The following is a 26,489-nucleotide window of genomic DNA, read 5'->3' as shown; positions in this document are numbered from 1 at the left end:
TTTCTTTTAGTAACTGAAGTACCACTTAGTTCATTGTAGCAATTTATGGGACCTCAAAGGTATCAATATGCATAAGGCTGCGAAATGTTTTCTTTATAAAAGGAATTTAAAGAAGAAAAACTTTGTAACTTCTAATTGGGAGATTGGGATTGACACATATACATTATTGTTACTGTATATAAAATAGACAACTAATGAGAACATACTGCATAACACAGGGAACTCTACTTAATGCACTGTGGTGCCCTAAATGGGAAGGAAATCTAAAAAAAGAGGGGATATATGTACATGTATAGCTGATTCATTTTGCTGTACAGTAGAAACTAACACAACATTGTAAAGCAACTATACTTCAATAAAAATTAATTTTAAAAAACTTTGTAACTTCTTTAAAAGGTTAATTTAATATTATTTATGATTTCTTTATGACTTCTGAAATCTGTCAGTTCTTTTCAATGAACAGATGAAAATTTATCTCATAAGAACTCAATTATAATTGTTTTGTTTTTACAATACTTAATTTCTTATTACATTTATAAGCCTAATAATATGTTGAATATGTATTGTGAAAATTTTAAAAAAGTAAAAATAAAACAAAAAAGAAAACATTCTTAGTTACTAAGTTTAAAAAAATTTAATCAGATTTAAATGTCTACATAATTTATTATTTGATTAACTGTTACTCAAAATGATTTAACAGAATATGAAAATTGCTATTTTGAAAATGTATGTGAAGGGAATGTTGATGAAATTATACAAAAACATTTCATAAAGGTATATATATTCATTAAGGACCCAACAAATACTGCTTTATTAAAGTTCCATTTTTTTCTCAATTGTTGTTTTATGACCATGTGAAATGGTAAAAATTACATATTCTATATGTGTTTATTGAGGTACATAACAACTAAAGATACTCTAATAATAGATTTTATTAATATAATTATTTAAAAATACTATTATAAAGTTAATAAAGTTACAACTGAATTATTTGGAAAGGCTATATCAAGGAAATTTGGGATGCTGTTGAATCTATTTGAAAGCACAGGAAAATGGAGGACCCTATAGCTGATGTTTATGATTAGTTTATATGTGATCCTTTTTCCTACTCAAAGGCCTGGAATTTAACATTTTAAGCTAGTTCAAGTTTCTCTAGTCCTACTACAGTTATACATAATTGATAAGCACTTAAAGTACTCTTTACTAAACTTTCCTTTCTAGATATATACACCTATTCAGATTATCTTCTAAATATTTCAGGTAGATCAATTACCATGTCAGAATGTTATTAGCTTACTTGCTCTGGCCCATCAGAAAGTATATCATGCAATATACCTAGTTCAAAAAATAAAAGAAATAGATTGCTTATAATTAGTAGATATCAAAAAAGAAACACTAGTTTCAATTTACTTTCTCTAAGTAAAATCCAGAATTACCTCTATTTGTTGTGGAAAAGATACTGGAATAAAGCTATAGGTATCATACTATAATTTAGATTATTATAATTATTTAAGGAATTATTAAAACTTCCTTTGTAGTCTGAAATTACTTTGAACGCATCTATATTTAAAACTGTTAATTATAATACCAAAATTAAAGTAAAATTATTAGAGATCAAATCCACTCCCAGGGATTAAGGCTTTTTACAATTATATTACAAATGTCTCAGGGTACTTCTATAATTTGTATTATACTCCCTACTTTTCTATATTAAATATCTAAAAATGTATGATTTTTTTTGGTAAAATGTATTGATATTCATTAGGGTTTATACGCATATATTTTTATACTATTCTTTATTTTTCTCTTTAATAGAGACAAAGTAGAAGGAAGAAGAAAGCATTGAGAAATGTTAGCTCTGTACTTGAAGTCTTTGGAAAGATCATCGAAAATGCTAAATATTTCATAGTCATCTAGAATTCTAATTGTGAATGATATTGATAAAAAATTTATACCAACACTCATTTTTAAGGCATGAGATGTATTAAGTTTAAGAATAAGATGCAGCTAAGTACTGATGTGTTGCCATAGTAATAAGTTAGCAATCTGAAAGCCATAAGATGTAGCTATTAATAATTCATATAAATGTACATTCTGGGACCAATCATGTCATCAGATTTTTTTCATGAACAGTAAGAACTAGATTTGAGTCCTCAATACATAAGTCATTTGTAATATTCTTAAAATAAATATGTAGCAAAACAGAAGAAATACTCAACTGAAAAGATATAGTATTACTAAAATTACATTTCTAGGAGAAGATATTTCTAGGTACAAAGGAGATCTGTACACAGGCTTTTAAGAGCAGGGACTGTTTTTATTTTCAGGCAGTAGTAAGAATACTGTTAGTGTAATAATCAAAGTACTCCCTGACTGAGAAGAATGCAAAGTTCTTAAAAGTCAACTTTGTTGTATTTACTGTTATATTAGATTATTATATGAAATTCCTGATATTTGATCTTTTGACCTACAAAAATTGCAATTCCATTGGTTTAACCTAATAATTGACTCATAAAATAATGAAAACTTTTATATGCAAAGGAGATTTTTTCCATTATTATTTTTATAAATTAGCCCATAAAAGAGCTAAATAAGAAAAAAATGTATCCGTCACACTTTTCCAAGTGATAAATAAAAATTAAAGCAAAAAATAAAAAGCTACAGGAAATCATTTTCATATTTGTAGATCTCTTTAAGAGATTTTAAAAAACTGAACTGTACCAATTAATACACATGAGGTACTAAAATGTACAGTTTATAATTCTGTGAGCCAGCTGCCCAAAGATATTTATGCAAAGTTTACTTGATTTGAATCTAACAGTCAGAAAGCAAAGGAATAGAAGTGAATTAGCTATAGCAATACTGCTGAGCCTTACTCACAGCTAAAATAATTTCTTTTAAAAAAGACATGTTAAGTGACAAATATTTATCACCATCATAAAGATTTTCTGACACATCTAGTGCAAGCAACCAAATATATAGTTTGCTTCCTAAATAGTATAAGAAGCCAGACCAATTTGGCAGTAAAAACCAAATCACTGGAGATGTTCATTCATTCACTTATTAAATCATTCAGCAGACATTCACTGCACAGTTACAATAGGCCAATAGGCACACTATAGATTTAGTAGAATACCCCCAGTGCTGTATAGAGACATGCAGATGTGCTTTCTAGCTTATATTCTACAATGATTTGTTCAACATTGACTCAAAAAGTGCAAAATCTGTTCCAGTAACAACCCCTCCCCTAAGTCCAGATTTGTCTAATTTGGGGGCAACAAGACCAGTGTATTTAGGTATGGGGTTCCATGAGTATGCCTGGATTAAACCAATTATATTTTCCCTTTACTTCAGTGCCCTTTCAGACCAACATTCCCCTGAGGCTAGCCTGCATCTTACTTAAATAAATACACTCCTTGTCCTTCAGAGGCTCTCCCTATCTTGTTTTGGCACCTACAGATTCATTAAAAGAATCAAAAAGTCCAAAAGCTAGAGACTCAACAGAAAACAATGATCAAGATATCTAAACTAGCACTACCCCATATATTTACATAGCTCCTTTTCACACCCTCAGTTTTTAATCTGAGATCTTAGACAAAAAGAAGAAAAGTAAGGATCACACCGAAAATTCTTTACTGACTCTTCCATGGAGAAAGAAGGCAAATTAGGTCTTCTAACCTCCTTTCTGTTCTCATTTGCTTTCTGGTTGCTTAGTAGTCATTATCTAGTTTTAAACATGTGGATTAAACAAAGTTGTTATATAACATTGTTCTCGTATCCCTCCAAAGGGGAATTCCTGGATTTGGAAAGCAATCATAAAGTAACAACACAAAAGAAAGTTCATATTTTAAAATATCTACAAAACATTTGACACAGGCACTTCTTAGCACACCGTATAGTTGTGGCAATGCTGCTGTTACTGGTATTATTTAAGCATTCTGTCCATTCTGCTGAACTTCCTAAAACAAAACAGAGTCTTGCAGAAGATAATCTCTTTTTTTGACAACATAAAGGGTAAATAATAATTTTTTATGCCATAATGCATCATAAAATTTAAGATTTGCTTATTTTATATTTCTGCAAGAAGTCTGATTTAAAACTAAGGGTATATTTTTGAGAGATTATTTTATATTTTATAGAGAAATGGATTTCAGAATAGGAAAGAATAGAGAACATAGTCTAATTTGAAAATGATTTGAACATAGTTTAAATGAATTTTACTTTTATACAGGAATATAGCTTCTTTCACATTAACACAAATGAATAACAGCCAAGTATCTGTGCTAAACTTCGTGCTAATATTGGCTTGGATTGCCCTGTACCCGAGCATTATAAGGACGTCTGCTCCCAAACAATAGCTTGATATTAGTACAGATTCAGCATACCATGCAAACAACCTTAACTGGTGATACTTTCAAGGGCAGGCAGGAGAGTACTAATTTTTCAGAAACATATCCCCTGCTGCTAGTGGGGGACTTTAAAGACAAAGTGACTTTAGAGTCAGACATACCTAAGTTCAAATACTGGCTCTAAAATTTATCAGTGGAATGACTTCATCTTCTCCAAGTTTTCTCATTTATAAAAATAGGGATACTAACACCAACTTTATAGGTTGTCTTACAGAAAAATTAGAAACGTAATATATGTAGAACAGTGACTAATACATAGTAATTGCTTGTGTTAACAGTAATAGACCAGAGATGCTCAGCCCTTGCTCAAGATGCCCTAGGATTCACCAATTATCTTAAGAGGTCATAAGATTATCAAAATAAAAATATTAATTCCCTTTATTTTAAAAATACATAATCTATATCATTAAAGGTATGAGTGGAAATGCCATCAAAGAAAATACTGTTTAAATGTTTGCACTTCTAAGAGATATTTCATAAGCTCTTCTAAGAAAAGCAGTTGAAGAATACAGAAATTTTTGAAAGTGATTGCAGGCTATAAAAGAATGATGGTTTGTTATTCCCCATAAATTTGGGACAGTGCTAGAGAAGCTTTTTATTTTATTAAGATTAATTAAGATTGAGAAAATATTTAAGGTCAAAAAGTAGGTTTTTTTTTTTTCAAACAGAGATATATGTTTCTAATATGATTATTTTATTAACCTGAAATAAGAGGAAGTGAATACAGAGGATCTGTATCCAAAGATCTGGTGAATTCTGACCTTGGCTTTAAACTGCTGTGCAACTCTAAGTATTAAAGTTTAGAATCCCTTTGAACTCAAATTTAATCTTTTAAAATATTCTATTTAGCATGACTTAGCAGAGCATAATCAATAGGTACTGTTCATATGTTAGAAGACAGAAGTAGGGACTTCCCTGGTGGCGCAGTGATTAAGTATCTGCTGATCCCTGGTCTGGGAAGCTCCCACGTGCCTCAGAGCAGCTTAGCCCGTGTGCCACAACTACTGAGCCTGCATTCTAGAGCCTGCAAGCCACAACTACTTAGCCCACATGCCACAACTACTGAAGCCCGCATGCTCTAGGGCCTGCTGTTGCAACTACTAAGCCCACATACTACAACTACTGAAGCCTACAAGCCTAGAGCCGGTGCTCTGAAACAAGAGAAGACACAGCACTGAGAAGCCTGTAAACCACAATGAAGAGTAGCCCCCACTCGCTGCAACTAGAAAGAGCCCATGTGCAGCAACAAAGACCTAATGCAGCCAAAAATTTTAAAAATAAAAATAAAATAAAATAAAACAGTGGATGGTGTGAGTTTAAAAAAAAATAGAAGTATTGTCATCTATATTTAATTCTCCGTACAATCTCACTAGTCATGCTATTATTCCTGTGCACAACCAAATTTAGGATTTTAATGTTGTATTTAATTTAAAGCTATGATTCATAACTACTTTATCTCTTAAGCAGCATTTACATTTAGTCTAGAATATTAAGTAAGATGATACTTGAATATACTACCCTGTGAATGAAGTAGTTAGTAAACAAATACTGAGCTGATTAATATGTTATTTATAATTTTAGAATATCTTCTGACAAAAAAATGTGTTGTAGAAACAAGTTATTATCTTCTTTTGCTGTTTTCCAAGAAGCATTAATAGAGTAAAATTTAATTTGTTAAGACTATGTCATTTATTCAAAAAGATATGAGTGGGAGGGGAAAAGATGGCGGCGAAGTAGAGGGATGTGGAATGCATCCCTCTCCATAGATGCATTGGGAATGCACCAAAAGACGCAATAACTCCCACAGAGAACCAACTGAACACCAGCAGACCTCGGACACCAGAAAGGACTGCAAAGATCCCAACATAACCGGTAGGGAGGCATCTATGACAGCTCAAAGAGGGTGAAGCGGCTGAGCTGTGGCAGACAGGAGGGAGTGAGAAACACACGGAGGGTCCGCACCACGGCTCAGCATTCCCGGACTGAGACGTCGATTCACAGCTGAACAGGGGGCTTGGGAGCGGGAGTGTGGGAACTGGAGAACTGGTTCAGGGTGAGAAATATTGTTGCCAGCAGGGAGACAGACCAAGAGGACAGGAGGGAAGAGGTCTGCTGCGAGGAGTACCTGCCCCTGAGAGCTGCTGGGCCATGATGGCAGCTGGATGCTCCTGGCTCACGGGCAGGGGGGAGGAGCCGCAGGCAAAGCCTCTCTCTCTCTCTTTCGGCACCTGCAATGGGCAGAGGAAGGACCCCTGTGGGCCAAACTAAGGCACTCAGGGATAACAAAGGCCCTCAGGCCCTCAGGCGGGGCTGGCTTAGAGCGCCTGCAGCTGAGAGCAAAAAAGCCCAGAGAGAGGCCCAACTCTGAGACATTCTGTTTACACCTGAGCCACTGGTGTCCCTCTGCAACAGGCACCTCCACGCCCGACTGAAACGATGAAACGAAGTGACCCAGACAGTGTGCCACTGCTCACTCACTCCCAGGGGAAGGAGCCACTATTGCACCCTCTCCCTCCCCACACACCAGCACTTACAGATGAACAATAATGGAAGCTCTGCTGGTTGCAGAAAAATACAAAAAACCCAAGGCAGGTAGAAGGACACTTACAGCTGAGACTCCAAGCAAACAGAAATATTAGTATTAATTCTATTGAACTGGTCCATTCTGTGGTCAGTTCTAGTTTTTTTTTTTCTTTTTCTTTTTCTTTACTAAATACAATCTTAGTCCTAAGGGATCTACAAGTTTTATAACATATTTTTTTATTCTATTTTTATTTTTAGCCTTTTTATATACTTCTATTTCTAGCTAAGTTTTTTGTAGTGCAGACTATATATCTCTCCTACCTTCTTTTCATCTCTATCTTTTATACATTTCTATTTCTTTCTTTTTATTTTCATATTTCCAGTCTACTATGCTCTTCTGTTGCCCTGTCTTCTATCCTTTTTTAGTTTATTTTATCTTAATATACTTATAAGCAACATTATTGATCTGCTTAGACTCCTTGCTCTATTCTCCAGATGATGCACCACCTTGGTATCATTATTAAGTTTTGTCTTTATTTTAGTTCTTAGTATGATTGTCTAATTTCATTCTGAGAATCTCCAGTCTGTCTGATGGTACTCTAGCTCTTTTCTATATTTGATCCTAGCTTTCAATATCTCCCTGGATTTGTGTTTGTGTGTGTATGGTGTTATTTGTTTGTTTGTTTGTTTTTGCTTTTGTTTCTGTTTTGTTCTGTTTTGGTTTTGAATTTCTGTTGGTTTCTTCTTTGAATGTCTGATAGCATACTGGGGTTCTTCTGTCAGGTTTTTCTAGTGCCTTATGTTCTATTGGATCCAGTAATTGTGTGTCTTATACATGAATGTGTTTCCTAGACTTAGTATCTGTTTGACTCAACACTCTGCCATTAGTCTGGGGCTTGGACAGTCTTCTTTAAACCCCTCTATTGCCAGGACAAGCAACCCCTGAAGTTTGGACTACCATGAGAAAACAAAGAAACACCATGCAGGCAAAGGAGCAGGAAAAAAACCCACAAGACCAAATAAATGAAGAGGAAATAGGAAAAATGCCTGAAAAAGAATTCAGAGTAATGACAGTAAAACTGATACAAAATCTCAATAACAAAATACAGAAAATACAAGAAACAGTTAATAAGGACTCAGAAGAACTAAAGAACAAGTAGCAATGGACAACAAAATAACTGAAATTAAAAATACTCTAGATAGTATAAACAGCAGAATAATTAAGGCAGAAGAATGAGTAAGTGAGTTGGAAGATAGAATGGGGGAAATAAACGCCACAGAGCAGGAAAAAGAAAAAAGAATGAAAAGAATAGAAGACAGCCTCAGAGACCTCAGTGATAACATTAAGTGCACCAACATTCGAATTATACGTATCCCAGAAGAAGAAAAAAAGAAAGGGTCTGAGAAAATATTTGAAGAGGTTACAGTGGAAAACTTCCCCAACATGGGAAAGGAAATAATTAACCAAGTCCAAGAAGCACAGAGAGTCCCATACAGAATAAACCCAAGGAGAAATACACCAAGGCACATATTAATCAAACTAACAACAATTAAACACAAAGAAAAAATATTAAAAGCAGCAAGAGAAAAGCAACAAATAACATATAAGGGAAAACCCATCAGGATAACAGCTGACCTTTCTACAGAAACTCTGCAGGCCAGAAGGGAATGGCAGGATATACTGAATGTCCTGAAAGAGAGAAACCTACAGCCAAGGATACTCTACCCAGAAAGAATCTCATTCAGATCCAATGGAGAAATGAAAAGCTTTCCAGACAAGCAAAAGTTAAGAGAATTCAGCACCACCAAACCAGCCTTACAACAATTGCTTAAGAAAATTCTCCAACTAGGAAACACAAGAGAAGGAAAACACCTACAAAAACAAACCCAAAATAATTAAGAAAATGGTAATAGGAACACACATGTCAATACTCACCTTAAATGTAAATGGATTAAATGCTCCAACCAAAAGACACAGACTGGCTGAATGGATACAAAAACAAGACTCTATATGTTGCCTACAAGAAACCCACTTCAGACCAAGGGATAACATATAGACTGAAAGTAAAGGGATGGAAAAAGATATTCCATGCAAATGGAAGTCAAAAGAAAGCTGGAGTAGCAATACTCATATCAGACAAATTAGACTTGAAAGTAAAGACTATTACAAGAGACAAGGAAGGATGCTACATAATGATCAAGGGATCCATCCAAGAAGAACATATCACAATGGTAAATATCTATGCCCCCAACATAGGAGCACCTCAATACATAAGGCAAATGCTAATAGCCATAAAAGGGAAATTGATAGTAACACAATAATAGCAGGAGACTTGAACACCCCACTTACATCAATGGACAGATCATCCAAACAGAAAATCAATAAAGACACACAAGCTTTAAATGACACATTAGACCATCTTGACTTAATTGATATTTATAGGACATTCCATCCAAAAACGACAGAATACACTTTCTTCTCAAGTGCACATGGAACATTTTCTAGGATAGATCAGATCTTGGGTCACAAATCAAACCTCAGTAAATTCAAGAAAATTGAAATCATATCAAGCATCTTCTCTGACCACAACGCCATGAGACTAGATATCAATTACAGGAAAAAAAACTGCAAAAAATACAAACACATGGAGGGTAAACAATTCACTATTAAACAACCAAGAAATCATAAAGAAATCAAAGAGGAAATCAAAAAATATCTAGAATCAAATGACAATGAAAACATAACAACCCAAAATCTATGGGATGCAGCAAAAGCAGTTTTAAGAGGGAAGTTTATAGCAATACAGTCCTACCTTAACAAACAAGAAAAATATAGAATAAACAACCTAACCTTACACCTAAAACAATTAGAGAAAGAAGAACAAAGAAACCCCAAACTGAGCAGAAGGAAAGAAACCATAAAGATCAGATCAGAAATAAATGAAAAAGAAAGGAAGGAAGCAATAGCAAATATTAATGAAACTAAAAGCTGGTTCTTTGAGAAGATTAACAAAATTGATAAACCATTAGCCAGCCTCATCAGGAAAAAAGGGAGAAGATGCAAATCAACAGAATTAGAAATGAAAAAGGAGAAGTAACAACAGACACCACAGAAATACAAAAGATCATGAGAGACTACTGCAAGCAACTATATGCCAATAAATTGGATGACCTAGAAGAAATGGATAAATTCTTAGAAAAATACAGTCTTCCAAGACTGAACCAGGAAGAAATAGAAACTATGAACAGACCAACCACATGTACAGAAATTGAGGCTGTGATTAAAAATCTCCCAACACACAAAAGCCCAGGGCCAGATGGATTCACAGGTGAATTCTATCAAACATTTAGAGAAGAGCTAACACCTATCCTTCTCAAACTCTTCCAAAATATAGCAGAAGGAGGAACACTCCCAAACTCATTCTACGAGGCCACCATCACCCTGATACCAAAACCAGGCAAAGATGTCACAAAAAAAGAAAATTACAGGCCAATATCACTGATGAATATAGATGCAAAAATCCTCAGCAAAATACTAGCTAACAGAATCCAACAGCACATAAAAAAAATCATACACCATGATCAAGTGGGGTTTATCCCTGGGATGCAAGGATTCTTCAATATACGCAAATCAATCAACGTGATACATCATATCAACAAATTGAAGGATAAAAACCATATGATAATCTCAATAGATGCAGAAAAAGCTTTTGACAAAATTCAACACCCATTTATGATAAAAATTCTCCAGAAAATGGGCATAGAAGGAAATTACCTCAACATAATAAAAGCCATATATGAGAAATCAAAAGCCAACATCATTCTCAATGGGGAAAAACTGGAAGCATTCCCTCTAAGAACAGGAACAAGACAAGGGTGTCCACTCTCACCATTATTATTCAACATAGTTTTGGAAGTTTTAGCCACAGCAATCAGAGAAGAAAATGAAATAAAAGGAATCCAAATTGGAAAAGAAGTAAAACTGTCACTCTTTGCAGATGACATGATATTATAGATAGAAAACCCTAAAGACTCTACCAAAAAACTGCTAGCACTCATTGATGAGTTTAGTAAAGTAGTAGGATACAAAATTAATGCACAGAAATCTCTTGCATTCCTATACACTAACAATGGAAGAGCAGAAAGAGAAATTAAGGAAACTCTCCCATTCACCATTGCAACAAAAAGAATAAAATACCTAGGAATAAACCTGCCTAAGGAGGCAAAAGATCTGTATGCAGAAAACCTTAAGACACTGATGAAAGAAATCAAAGATGACACAAACAGATGGAGGGACATCCCATGTTCTTGGATTGGAAGAATCAACACTGTGAAAATGACTGTTCTACCCAAAGCAATTTACAGATTCAATGCAAACCTGATCAAATTACCAATGGCATTTTTCACAGAACTAGAACAAGAAATCTTACGATTTGTATGGAAATGCAAAAGACCCCGAATAGCCAAAGCAATCTTGAGAAGGAAAAATGGAGTTTGGTGGAATCAGGCTTCCTGACTTCAAACTATACTACAAGGCCATAGTGATCAAGACAGTATGGTACTGGCACAAAAACAGAATGGAAGATCAATGGAACAGAACAGAGAACTCAGAGGTAAGCCCAAGCACATATGGGCAGCTTATCTTTGTCAAAGGAGGCAAGAATATACAATGGAAAAAAGACAGCCTCTTCAATAAGTGGTGCTGGGAAAATTGGACAGCTACATGGAAAAGAATGAAATTAGAACACTTCCTAACACCATACACAAAAATAAACTCCAAATGGATTAAAGACCTACATGGAAGGCCAGACACTATAAAACTCCTAGAGGAAAACGTAGGCAGAACACTCTGTGACATCCATCAAAGCAAGATCCTTTTGGACCCACCTCCTAGAATCATGGAAATAAAATCAAGAATAAACAAATGGGACCTCACGAAACTTAAAAGCTTTTGCACAGCAAAAGAAACCATAAACAAGACAAGAAGGCAACCCTCAGAATGGGAAAAAATAGTTGCCTATGAAACAACGGACAAAGGATTAACCTCCAAAATATACAAGCAGCTCATGCAGCTTCATACCAAAAAAGCAAATAACCCAATCCACAAATGGACGGAAGACCTAAATAGACATTTCTCCAAAGAAGACATACAGATGGCCATCAAACACATGAAAAGATGCTCAACTTCACTAATCATCAGAGAAATGCAAGTCAAAGCCACAAAGAGGTATCATCTCACGCCAGTCAGAATGGCCATCATCAAAAAATCTAGAAACAACAAATGTTGGAGAGGGTGTGGAGAAAAGGGAACTCTCCTGCACTGTTGGTGGGAATGTAAGTTGATACAGCCACTATGGAAAACAGTTTGGAGCTTCCTTAAAAAACTACAAATAGAACTTCCATATGATCCAGTAATCCCACTACTGGGCATATACCCAGAGAAAACCATAATCCCAAAAGAAACATGTACCATAATGTTTATTGCAGCACTATTTACAATAGCCAGGACATGAAAGCAACCTAAATGCCCATCAACAAATGAATGGATAAAGAAGATGTAGCATATATATATATACAATGGAATATTACTCAGCTATAAAAAGGAATGAGATGGAGCTATATGTAATGAGGTGGATAGACCTAGAGTCTGTCACACAGAGTAAAGTAAGCCAGAAAGAGAGAAACAAATATTGTATGCTAACTCATATATACGGAATCTAAAAAAAAAAAAATGGTACTGATGAACCCAGTGAGAAGACAAGAATAAGGATGCAGATGCAGAGAATGGACTGGAGGACATAAGGTTGGGGGGGGGCAGGGGGTGAAGGGGAAGCTGGGATGAAGTGAGAGAGTAGCATAGACATATATATACTACCAACTGTAAAATAGACAGCCAGTGGGAAGTTGCTATATAGCAAAGGGAGATCAACTCAATGATGGATGATGTCCTAGAGGGCTGGGACGGGGAGCATGGGGGGGGAGTCGAGAGAGGGAGGGAATGTGGGGATATGTGTATAAATATAGCTGATTGACTTTGGTGTACCTTAAAAACTGGTACAAGAGTGTAAAGCAATTATATTCCAATAAAAGAAAAAAGATAAGCTTCTTAGGTGGAAACTAAGGAAATGGCAGACCCTCAAAGCACTAGAGAACTTTAAAAAGTAATTCAGAGAACTTAGGTGAATGAATATCTTAGCAACGCTTAAGTACCTAGGGGGATGGATGCTATTATTTTCAGTATGTACCAATGGCATAATATTAACAATAAATACTTGGTTTCCTCAGCTTGGTGTAATAGGAGGAGGGTGGATAGGACAGCCCTGTTTAGAAGTATCCAAAAAACAAAAACAAAAAACTCATGCTTACTTGAATCTGTGGCATTTCTGATCTACTTAGACATTTGAGAAACAACCAATTTATGACAACTGTTAAAATTCTAACTTTCAAAACCCAGGTCAAATGACACTTTTCTACAATATTTTTTCTCATTTTGAATATTTCTATAGCGTTTCCTGCCTTTCTTGAGGCTTTTATTCTGGCTTTTATAGGAGTTAGTTGCATGTTTTTGTTTATAACCAAATTAGACACAAGCACGTATTGAGAGTGACTGTTTCTTTCTTTATTCACTGTCCTCTAAAGAATCTTATAGCAGGGCTTTAATAAACACTGATTAGAAACAAAACAAAAGAAAAACAGTAGAGCATTGACAGAATAAAGTACAGCAATTTTCCCAAGATACGAAGTACAATATCCCTACTATTCCACCCCCATGTTTTCTTTTTTTTTTTTCTTATTCTTTTAAAAAATGTTTAGTCAAATTTAATTCAATCCTTATAATCCTTTCAATTTTTTAACCTTTTACTTCTCAGGCCCCAAAGTCAAGTATGGACAGAAATGTGTACAAATTATCTTTTCATGCAAAACTGTGGGAAGACTGAATCTATTTTAGACCTGTTGGCCTTGGTGTAAGTATTTGAGTATAATGTTTACAGTAGTAAGATTATGGTTAAAATACCTGTCCCTAGGTATTTTCTACCAAGAAAGGGTAGTGACAGCAGGCGCTTTGAGAACAGAATTACATGGTGGGTTGTTGACAAACTGGAGACTGTTGCTGGGGAGAAATATGTGATGTATACAAACGATACCTTGGAGAATTAAAAAAAAAAAAGGGTAGTACAAAGGAACCCAAGATTTGCTGCCTTTTTGTTAGTAAATACCTATTATCTTCTGTCTTACTTCCTGCCCTCCCTTCCACCCTCCATCCCTGTCTTCTTTTTTTCCTTCTTCCCTCCTTCCCTTCATCTCCTTCACTCTGTTTCCCCAACCCCCACCAAATGTTTCAATTTTCTATTTTAGTAAGTGTTAGCATATAATAGTATTTTGTTAGCAAGTGAACTAAGCAAATTAAAGATTGGGCTTCAGGGGGCTTCCCTGGTGGCACAGTGGTTAAGAATCTGCCTGCCAATGCAGGGGACACAGGTTTGAGCCCTGGTCTGGGAAGATCCCACATGCCGCGGAGCAACTAAGCCTATGAGCCACAACTACTGAGCCCATGTGCCACAACTACTGAAGCCTGCACACCTAGAACCTGTGCTCCACAAGAGAAGCCCCACTCACCGCAACTAGAGAAAGCCCACAAGCAGCAACGAAGGCCCAATGCAGCCAATAAATAAATTAATTAATTTAAATAAAAGGATTGGGCTTCAGAGTATTTAGTGGCTGAAGACGGAGATGTACTAGGGAATTACTAAATGAATAATGAGCCATAAATTTGTGGATTAGTGAAAGCTAGAGCAGGAGATCATAATTCGATCTTTAAATGGTTGAGAAGAGAGAGAAAGTGCACCAAGAACTGACAAAAGAAATTCAGGATCTGTATTCAAGTGTAAGAATTTTCCTGAGGGTCTGACGGCTAATATCGTAGGGAACAATGAGTTTCAATGATCACTTTAAAGAGTACAGTCACATTGCTCAGGAAATTCAGTCTCAGCCTAAAATTGCCAAAATAGTTTAAGTACTACCTCAGCAAAACTAAGCATTTTACCATCTACAGTCCCACAGATTTAGAGTGGCTAAATCTACATTTTAGATGAAAAGTATCTGCTGAAACTTACCAAATGTTCCAGTAGTTATCATATCCAATCATTAATGAATATGGGATGAGAGGATGCTGTTTTGAAATTAATTTATCTAGCAAAAATTTTTATTTGTGTTCTTGAACCATGGCCCAGATTTTCTTTTATCTGGTTTTCATTATTAACATTGCTGACATATCAGAAGACATTAACTGGGAAAATATTGAGGTGATTTCACAATGTCTCAGGAATTCAGGTTTCCCAACTTGCAAAACTGCTGAGCCACAGCAGCTCTTCAAATTCTCTGAAGATTTCATTAGAAAAAAATAAGTCCCAATATACTTCATCAGAACATTTCTTTCCCTCTATTTTTTTCTGTACACTACATTACATTATTAGAAATCCACTTTAACAAAACCCACTCCTTTTTCCCCACCAAAATAACAGTTAATTTACCTTTGATCACTGCATAAAGAGACTGATCCCCTACCAAGAATTCTTTCAATCACAAAAAGTGAAAACAGGGGGATTATTATAAAGGTCTGTTTGTGACTTATGAAGTTTATTCTGTAGGTACATAACACTCAACTCTATATTCAATTTACAGGTTTTTTTTCTGCCACACTAGTACTTAACCTATATCTTATTGCTATAATTTAATGCTGCTGACATATTTTGAAATATATTGTAGCAGCTTTCTTTTTTTTTTTTTAGAGCTTTTTATTTTATATTGGCATATAGCCAATTAACAACGTTGTGAGAGTTTCAGGTGCACAGCAAATCGACTCAGCCATACATATGCATATATCCATTCTCCCCCAAACTCCCCTCCCATCTATGCAGCAGCTTTCTTTTAAGTCATGAAGACTCATAAGATTATTTTCAAACTTTTTTGAAAACATCAGTAGACGTAAATACTACATTTAGGCTCTCAGTTTATGTATACATTTAAATAAATTCTATGCTCTTTTGCAAGATATTTGTCCTATAGGATTTTAAACATAAATACAAATTTTCATGTTTTTAGAAGCTTTATAATCAAGATAAAATGACTTTTAACATTAATTATTAAAAAAAATTTAGCCTTATAAAATAGACTTTCATTCTCATTTTTAACTAAGTTGTAGCTGACTTTTTGCCTAGGCAACAATAAATTTCATAACTAAGAAAAAGTTTCCTAGTGATTTACGTTTGTTGCAAAATAACATAGTTAGGTCTCCTGAGGGCAAAGACTGGAATTTATGCACTTTTTTTCTTTTTTTCCCACTTTTAAAAATTTTGGTGAAATACACATAAAATTTACCATATTAACCATTTTTAAGTGTACAGCTCAGTGATATTTTTTCCAGGCTTATTGAGATAAAATTGACATAAAGCATTGCATAAGTTCAACTTATAAACATGTTGATTTGATACACTTACATATAGAAAATAATTATCACTATAGTGTTACTTGACACTTCTATTAATCACATAATTACCACTTCCTTTTGTGGTGAGAACACTGAAGGTCTACTTTCTTAACAACTTCCAGTATATGTCTTATTGCTACCTCTAATCACAATGGTGTATATTAAATTTCCTGAACTTTTTCAACTTCTAACTGTATGTTTATACTCTGGACCGACATCTCCCCATTCCCCCGATGCTCCAGCCCCTGGTAACCACCATTCTACTCTGTTTCTACAAGTTCAGCTCTTTTAGTTTCCACATATAGGTGATATCAATACAATATTTATCTTTCTCTGTCAGACTTATTTATGTTGTCACAAACAGCAAGATTTCCTTTTTCACACCTGAAGAATATTCCATTGTATACACATACATACATACATACCACATCTCTTTCTATTCATCTGTTGACAGACAGGTTGTTTTCATATCTTGGCTATTGTGAATAATGCCTCAATGAACATGGGAGTGCAGATCATACAGTAGTTCTATTTTTAATTTTTTGAGGAACCTCCATACTCTTTTCCATAGTGACTCCACCAACTTACATTCTCCCCAGGAGTGCATAGGGGTTCCCTTTTCTCCACAACCTTGCCAACACTTGTTATTTCTTATCTTTTGAGATCAGCCATCTGACAGGTGTGAGGTGATATCTCATTGTGGTTTTGACTTGCATTTCCCTGATGATTAGTGACGTTGAGCACCTTTTCATGTACCTGTTGGATAATCTGTATATCTTCTTTGGAAAAATGTCTATTCAGATCTTCTGCCCATTTTTAAATTGTGTCGTTTGTTTGTTTGTTTTCCTGTTGAGTTGTACAAGCTCCTTATATATTGTGGGTATTAACCTCTTATCGGATGCAAGATTTGCAAATATTTCCTCCCATTCCATAGGTTGGCGTTTCATTTTGTTGATGTTTTCCTTCACTGTGTAGAAGATTTTCAGTTTGACATGGTTCCACCTACTGATTTTTGCTTTTACTGCTTGTGCTTTTGGTGTCATATCCAAAAAATCATTGCCCACATCAATATTAAGGAGTTTTTCCTATGTTTTCTTCTAAGAGTTTTATGGTTGCTGGTCTTACATTTAGGTCTTTAATCCATTTCAAGTTCATTTTTGTGAGTTAAGACAGGAAAAGTCCAATTTCACTTTTCTGTATGTGGTTATCCAATTTTGCCAATACCATTTATTGAAGAGACTATCCTTGAGTAGTCTTGACTCTCCTGGCAAATATTGACCATACGCAGGCATTTATTTCTGGGCCCTCCATTCTGTTCCATTGGTTAATGTCTATTTTTATACTAGCAGCATACTGTTTTGATGCCTATAGCTTTGTCACAGAGTTTGAAAACAGGAATTGTGATGCCTCTAGCCATGTTCTTCTTTCTCATGTTTGCTTTGGCTATTCAGGGTCTTTTGTATTTCCACAAAAATTTTAGGATTGTTTTTTCTATTTCTGTGGAAAATACCATTGGAATTTTGATAGGAATTGCATTGAATCTACAGATGGCTTAGTGCAGTATGGACATTTAATAATATTAAGTATTTCAATTCATGAACATGGGATATCTTTCCATTTGTTTGTTTTCTCAAAGTCTTATAGTTTTCAGTGTATAATCTTTCACTTCCTTGGTTAAATTTATTCCTAAGTACTTTATTGTTTTTGAGGCTACTGTAAATGGAGTAGATTTTTTTCTTTATTTCTTTTTCAGATAGTTTGTTATTAGTGTATAGAAGACAACTGATTTCAGTATGATGATTTTGTATCCTTCAATTTTACTGAATTCATTGATTTGTTTTAAATGTTTTTTGTGAAGTCTTTAGGATTTTCTACATGTAAGATATTACTTGCAAACAAAGACAATTTCACTTCTCTCCTTCTGATTTGAATGCTTTTTATTTCTTTATCTTTCCTGATTGCTCTATTTAAGATTTCCAGTACTTTGTTTAATGAGAATGGTCAGAGTGGGCACGCTTGTCTTGTTCCTGATCTTAGAGGGAAAGCTTTCAATCTTTCACAATTGAATGTGATATTAACTCTGAGTTTGTCATATGTGGCCTTTATTATGTTGAAGTATGTTCCTCCTATACCTAGTTTGTTGAGAGTTTTTATTATGAAAGGATGTTGCATTTTGTCAAATGCTTTTTCTGCATCTATTGAGATGATCATATGATATTTGTTTTACATTCTATTAATGTGGTGTATCATATTTATTGATTTGCAATGTTGAACCATCTTTGCATTCCAGGGATAAATCCCAATTGACCATGGTATGTTTCTTTTAATGGTTGTGAAATTCAGTTTGCTAATATTTTGTTAAGAAGTTTTGCATCTGTATTCATCAGGGATTTTGGTCTGTGGTTTTCTTATCTTGTAGTGCCCTAAAGTGGCTTCAGTATTAGGGTAATGCTGATCTCATAAAATGAGTCTGGAAGTATTCCCTCCTCTTCAATTTTTTGAAGAGTTTGAGAAGATTGTTATTAATTCTTCTTTAAATGTTTGTTAGAATTCACCAGTGAAACCAACTTTTGGGGAGATTTTAGATTACTGATTCAATCTCCTTACTTGTTATTGATATTTTTTACTTCTTCATGATTCAGTCTTGGTAAATTGTATGTTTCTAAGCATTTATCCATTTCTTCTAGATTTCTAGTTTTTTGGCATATGATTGTTCATAGTAGTCTCATGATCCTATGTATTGCTGTGGTAACAGTTGTAATGCCCCCTCTTTTCTTTCTGATTTTATTTATTCTTTTTGTTTTTCTCTTTGTTAGTCCAGCTAAAGGCTCACCAATATTATCTTTACAAATAATCAGTTCTTAGTTTTACTGATCTTTTCTATTGCTTTTCTGGTCTCTATTTCATTTATTTCTGCTCTTTATTTCCTTCCTTCTGCAAACGTTGGACTTTGTTCTTCTTTTTCTAGTTCCTTTGAGATGTAAAGTTAGTTTTACTCGAGATCTCTTTTTTGTTTTTCTTAATTTAGGCACTTATTGCTATAAATATTCCTCTCAGAACTACTGTTGCCACATCCCATAGGTTTTTGCATTCTGAGTTTCCATTTTCATTTCTTTCAAGATATTTTTTAATTTCTTTTTTGATTTCTTCTTTGACCCACTGGTTGCTCAGGAGTGTGCTATTTAATTTCCACATATTTGTAAAATTTTCACCTTTCCTCCTGTTATTGATTTCAAGTTTCACACCATTATAATGGGAAAAATACTTGGTATGATTTCAGTCCTCTTCAATTTGCTAAGACTTATTTGTGTCCTATCATATAACATTCCTAGAGAATGTTCTGTGCATGATTGAGAAGTGTATTCTGTTGCTATTGGATGGAATGTCTGTATATGTCTACTAAGTCCATTTGATCTAAAGTATGGTTCAAGTTCAATTTTTCCCTGTTGATTTTCTGTCTGGATGACCCACTGTTGAAAGTAGGGTACTGAAGTCCCCAACTGTTAATGTACTGCTGTTTATCTCCCTTTAGATTTGTTAGTATTTGCTTAATATATTAAGGTGCTCTGATGTTGAGTGTACATATATTACAACAGTTACATCTTCTTGATGAATTGACCCCATTTTCATTATTTAATGGCCCTCTTTGTCTCTTTTTAGCATTTCTGGTTTAAAATCTAATTTTTCTGATATTAGAAAACCCCTGCTCTCTTTTGGTTTTTAAAGCTGAAGTGTCTTGTAGCCAGCATATAGTTGGGTCTTGTTTTTTCATCCATCCAGCCATTCTATGTCTTTTGATTGGAGAAGTCAATATACTTACATTTAGACTAGTTTTTGACAGGTAAGGACTTATTAATGCTATCTTATTGTTTTCTGCTTGTTTTGTCTCTTGTTCCTCTTTCTTCCTCTCATGTAGCCTTCCTTTGTGAATTGGTGATTTTCTGTAGTGGTATGCTCTGATTCCCTTCTCTTTATCTATTGTGACTCTACTATAGGTTTTTGCTTTGTTGTTCTTATGAGGTGTATATAAAACATCTTACAAGTTTTATGCTGTTAACAACTGAACTTCAATTGCATACAAAACCTCTAGCCACCCCCCCCTCAAAAAAAAGCTCTACCCTTTTACTCTCTCCCTTTTATGTTTTTAATGTCACAATTTGCCTCTTTTTATATTATGTATTCATTAATAAATTATACTAGCTATAGTTATTTTATTAGTCTTGGCCTTTAACCTTTATACTGAGAGTTAGATGGTTAACACACCATTACAATTCAATACTAGAGTTATGAATTTGACTATATATTTACCTTTGCCAGTGTTGTATATTTTCATATATTTTCATGTTACTAATTAACATCCTTTCATTTTAATTTGAAGAACTCCTTTCAGCATTTCTTGTAAGGCAGGTCTAATGGGGATGAATTCCCTCAGCTTTTGTCTGGGAAAGTATTTTGACTTTGCTGATTATGCACTTTCTTATGTTTTGGAAATGTCTTTTATTACTCAGGTTATAGCTATATCCAAGAATTGTATCTATACAATAAATGAAATCTAACAGAGCTAAAAATATAAAATTTATGTATATAACTATATTTGCATTAAAAGAATGAATTCTATGATGTAACAGAATATTTTCCTCATGATTTTATGCTTTATAACCTAAATAAGAAATTAAATTGGTCTACTTAATGCATTACTGTCTGAAACCTAAACTTTGGCAGATTATTTAGTTTTCAGATCCAGAAGTTTTCCCAAAAGGATTCTAAAGCACAGACAGAAAGAGACAATGATTCTGGTATCAGAGATGTTATCTATTTTGTGTTAAACATGAGTATTCATAGCATTGCTCACATCCAATATTTTCTTACTGCCAACAGAGTTCTTTACCTTTCTTCACTTCAGATAGTGTCCTACTACTATGATAGGTCTTACTTTAAAGAAAAAGCCCCACGAAGCCTCATCTGCATAACAACAACATATGATCTAAAAATTAGTCCAATGGGCAGAACTGTACAAACAGTTTCTAACAAAGCAAAAGGAGCAAGAGAGATGTGATAGCACCATACTTTATGTAACTTTTATATTTGCTCTTGTAATATAATTCCAGCATAGGTGCTCTATTAGGTTCCACAGAATAGTCTCTAACACAGTAGGAATACTTTTGTGATGTCAACCTAACACAAGGTGATGACAGATGGAAAAATCAGATGAGCATGAGATCTGTATCTTCTTTAAATTTCATTTTCTCTCATCCACATGAATATTCCAAATTTTCAAGTATAACTTTCTGCTTAGACATCTATAAATTGTTATGAAGGAAGATGGCTAAAAACTTCAGAAGAAACAAAGTTCCTTTTAAATATTTCTATGCTTACTTTTACACTCATTCTCAGAGTAAAATATTTTTAATTATGGTAGTTTCAAATCATTAAATAATCATATAGCAGAATTGTGATAAAAATTATTTTACAGAGGCTCTTGAAACATAAGTGAACAATTTTAGAGCATATGAATGTATGCAGCTTGATGGACAAACTAGTATACCATCCAAGTACTATTAATTTTTTTGTGAGAAGAGATAATCTGACATCTAAGGCAATATATTATTCTTTGGACTAGCCTGCTATTTCTTGAGACTAACATCTATAGTCTTTGAGTGTTCATTACAATGAGACAGATGTGAAAATGAAAAGAAGTGTTATTGTCCTGGAAATTATTATAATCAAAGCAGTAATAAAACTTTTGGGGATAATCTTTATTTCTTTAATAGCTTCTCTCAATAAAAACATGCTTAAAGATTACTTACAGAAGAGCTTAAGGAATCAAGATAATTCAAAAGCAAAAGGAAATTGTTCCCTGTGATATAAGAAACTTTACCTACCTTTGTGGAATATAGAACATATGTTGTGGAGGTGGTTTATATAGGACTCCTTCATACACAGGCCAGAGCCCACTTAAAATTCTGAAGAGAGAACTTTTCCCACAACCATTGGGACCAGTTATCAACAGATGCATTCCTTCTTCTACCTAAGGTAAGAAATAAAATTAGAAATTACAATATGTTTCATTACGCATCATTTCAAAGTTATTTTTTTAAACTTTCAAACACATAAGTTAGGATGGGCGAGGAATCAAAGAAAAATATATCAGATTGAGAACATCAAATCTGACTTTTGACTATGCTCTGAAGCTAAAAGCATCATAAAATAACCCAACTCCAAAGAAAATGGATCTTGGAATGAACAGTGATTTCCCAAAATTTTCATTGAGGTTTTGTCATCATATAGTACACAGATATGTAGGAACATAACCAGGTGCAAATAAACTGTAAAAATTTAATTTAAATTAAAATAGGTTAAATTTCTTTCACTTATATTAATATTTGATTAAATTTATTTGAGTTAAAATACAACTTTGTTGTATTTGTAAGTTGGAGTTAACTAGCTACAAAGTACAGTTATTCTAAGAGCCAGCTGGGTTGTTTAATTCAGTAGTCTGAAATGTTACAGAAATCACAAAAGCTCATAATGAGAGGGAGAAAATGGTTCTAATTTTGCTTTATTCACAGATGGAGAAAATATGTCTACCAAATTAAGACAGAGACAAGCAAGAGGACTGTAATTTAGTTTTATGTCTAAGGATGAATTAAAACATATATATATACACACACACACACACATAAAAGTTATTTATCCACTGTTGATTGGATGATTCTCTTAGAATCTTTCATCTTATTTACTTTTTAAATTTAAACAACTAAATTTCATGAGTTCCCATTCCACCCAATAGGATCAGGAAGTTGTCAGCATGGTATTTAAAAGGTATTGTAAAGATGAAGAAAAGGGAACATCATTAAAAAATCTGATTTTCTTCTAAGAACAAATGATATTTTATAATCAGTGATTAAAAAATGAATATAGCCTGAAAGTATGAGAGATAGAAATTTACAGTATGTCTATAGATGTAGATTTGTACAGTAGAGATACAAACATCTAAGTGTCCATGATGTAGAATACATCATGTTGAAAACTCAGAGGTGAAAGAACACTATATTACTTGTATAATGTCAGTATAAGGAACCAGTTCCATGTATATTCATTACTCATTTGCTGTGTATAAATAAGCTAAAATCCTTTTGTTAAAAGAAGGTGGTAAGGAGAGGAAGGGAGGAGGGGAAGGAAAAAAAGGGTTGATTCGAAGGTTAGATAAAAGAACTAAGAATGTATGTAATAAATATATGTAAAGCAAAAATGGTTCAGATTCATATTCTAAGTAATTAGACATTTCCTCGGCAAACATTGATTGATTATCTACACGTGTCTGACAATCTTCGAGGCACAGAGAATACGGTGCTGCCCAAGACAAAGTCCCTGTTCTTATGGAGCTTACATTTCAGTGGTAAAGATGGCAATAAGCACATGAACAAAAAGTTAACTAGTCATAAATATTATTATGGTAGCAAAAAAGGAAGACATGTTAGGGAAAGATGGTGGCATTGTGAGGTTGGTGGGGAAGGGTGGGTGGGGGTGCTTCTTTTGATTAGGTGGTCAGGAAAGTTCTCTTTGAGGCGATAACATTTTGGCTTAGCCTGGTGACAAGAAGCAATGAGTCAAATCTGGCAGAAGAGCATTCCAGGCAATAAAGATAGCTACCACAAGGACAAAAGACAGGAGCAAGCTTGAGTCTATAAAATCTGACTATAAATATTTTTTCTACCTAATTGTGGGCAAATTGAAATGCTATTTTGATAGAATAAAGTCAAAAAAATCCTGGGAAGAACCCAGAAAGAATTGTTTTCATGATTTGCTTTGTTCTTTCAGTAGCGAGAGGATTAAGAAAGTTTAATTTTGTAGAAGCATAAATAGTTTTCAAATGATTCTTTTAAAGATATGTGCCATGGCAAAAGGTATATAAACAAAATATTTAACAGGGTCATTCTCTATTAGGAATTCTCAGAAATTTAACACATTTTTAGTTGTAATAGAAGACTTTTCTACATTCATATTATTTTTTAGCATAAGTTTGCTGATGTTTAGTAAACAGTGAATGTGAGGCAAAAGAATTTACTGAAATTTTTTTCTGCAAATGGTTTTTCAATTCCAAAAGGCTAACATAAGAATGAGAACATTTCCCTCTAGAAACCTGTTTATCAATCCATGCAGAGGAAACAGAATTTTCTGTTATACTTTAGGAACCTGATACTTTAAATAATACTCTCTGTCTGACTCAGATATAAACAATTATCATAAAAGTATATTATATTAACATATACCTTTGTAGAACCTCAAAATTTATGACACTTTCACTAGATTAAGCATTTTAAAATTCATTTTATATAAAAATATACTGAGCTCTGAATTTTTTCACAGAAAGGGTGTGATGTGTCCACAATAATGTATTTAGTTAGTGGGTGGCAGAATTCAAGACTTTTCCTCTATTTAATAAATGGAGAAACAAGAATTGATATTATGAAACCTAACCTGATGAAAAATCTCTATACAAAAGTCATAAATTATAAATTGCTAAAGTATTAGTAAACAGTTAAATATCCCACGTAGGCCTCTTCAAAGGCTTTATTTTAAGTCTGCTTATGATTATGCTGCGTCATTAGCACCTCACTGCTACTCCGTAGGTTCATAAATGGAAAAATAGAGCCCAACCAAACTGTAATTAAAACACAATTTCTCTTACATTTATTAACAAAGAATTTCCCCCTGTTCAGTACTTCTCATCCTCTGCCAGCAGCCTTATGCATTTCCAAGTACATCTTTAATAATTAAACCTAGACTAAGGTCCATATTAAAATCATTAAATGCACATATATGGTCATGTTTCTAATTCTGTTATCAAGTCCAATCATGTTATTGTTTGAACTAAGCACAGATAACTTCATTATACTTACGAGCAAACTCTTCTGTACTTGAATTCCAAAACGTACACTTGAGTTTTACAATGCTTTAAATCAGGGCCTCAGATTTATTAGCTGTTTTTGTACCTTAGTTTTTGTAATCAAGACAGAATATTAAATAACAAATAACTATCATTCTCAACAGAATTAAAAACTAAATTCCAATTTATGAATCTTCTGGTTTTTTTTTTAGTAGATGTGATTATTGAAAATATAAATTAAATTTAGAGAATGTAAACTTGCTGATGACCTCTTCTCTCATATTTCAGTAAATATGTAACAACATAGTCTTGTATTTTTTAAGTAACTCCTATAAGGAAAAAAATTAAAATTTATTTCCAGATATTAATTTCTGAGGAAATTTCCTATTGTTCCCAAAGTTACCTTGTATAGGCTCTCAGTGTACTCTAATTTTGATTTTCAACCAGGCAAAAAAGCAGTAGATCAAATTTCTCTTTCTCTCTGCTTTCTGAGGAAGTAACTGCTTCTGTAACTGAGCCACTATGCATACCTTTCTTGAATTCCCCTCCTTTCCATATGCTCCTCCAAGTATTTAACATAAGGTACATGAATTCTGAGTTGTTTTGTATTAGTGTGTTGGCAACAATCAGAAGATTCTTGAATATCATCTTACTTTGAAGTTTAGCCTGGAAGCCACCACTTCTCCCGTTGGTGTAATTATGGGAACATTTTCACAAATAATTCCATGATCCACATCAATAACTTTTCCTATAAGTTAAGGAACAGTTTAAATTTCAAAAGCTATCATATGTTACTGCTAATTAAATAAAATAGTATAATGCAGCATAACAGATAAATTCACTACGAAGATAATTCACAGTAATAAATCATAGAAATAAATATACATATAGATATCTACATCTAAAGCAAAGTCTAATGTAAATTTGCACATTTTGACATATCTATTTGGAAAATTTTTCTCAGAAATATTATTTTACAGTAATATGATGTTAACATCATAATGAAAGCAAAGCTAAACTCTATCTGGTATAATCCAGCCACTCTGGTTTATAACTACTTATTTCTCTAAATTAAACTTTCCTACAGAAAATAAAAAACAACAGTGTTGCAAAAAGTAAATTATGACATAGAAAAATACAATTTTTAAAACTATAATAACCAAACCAAATGATAGAATAA

The 26,489-nt window shown here is 33.7% G+C and overlaps 1 protein-coding gene across 5 annotated transcripts in view; it reads right to left on the bottom strand.

The window, feature by feature from the left end:
• The window catches only part of ABCD2 (ATP binding cassette subfamily D member 2), a 71,291-nt gene that overhangs the window by 30,119 nt on the left and 14,683 nt on the right, over positions 1-26,489 (bottom strand). For 4 of the 5 annotated variants that reach the window (XM_057703089.1, XM_057703090.1, XM_057703092.1 and 1 more), the window contains 2 exons: positions 25,963-26,057; positions 22,302-22,447 (listed from right to left, as the gene is read on the bottom strand). In XM_057703089.1, the coding sequence (XP_057559072.1) occupies positions 22,302-22,447; positions 25,963-26,057 (241 nt within the window). Of the gene's footprint in view, positions 1-22,297; positions 22,448-25,962; positions 26,058-26,489 lie in introns of those variants that run through there. The other variant, XM_057703094.1, reaches the window with a different exon arrangement.

This window comes from Hippopotamus amphibius, chromosome 12, assembly GCF_030028045.1.
Source record: "Hippopotamus amphibius kiboko isolate mHipAmp2 chromosome 12, mHipAmp2.hap2, whole genome shotgun sequence".
NCBI lineage: Eukaryota > Metazoa > Chordata > Mammalia > Artiodactyla > Hippopotamidae > Hippopotamus > Hippopotamus amphibius.
The sequence above is the reverse complement of the archived record's forward strand: the minus strand, read 5'-3'. Positions and strand labels throughout refer to the sequence as shown.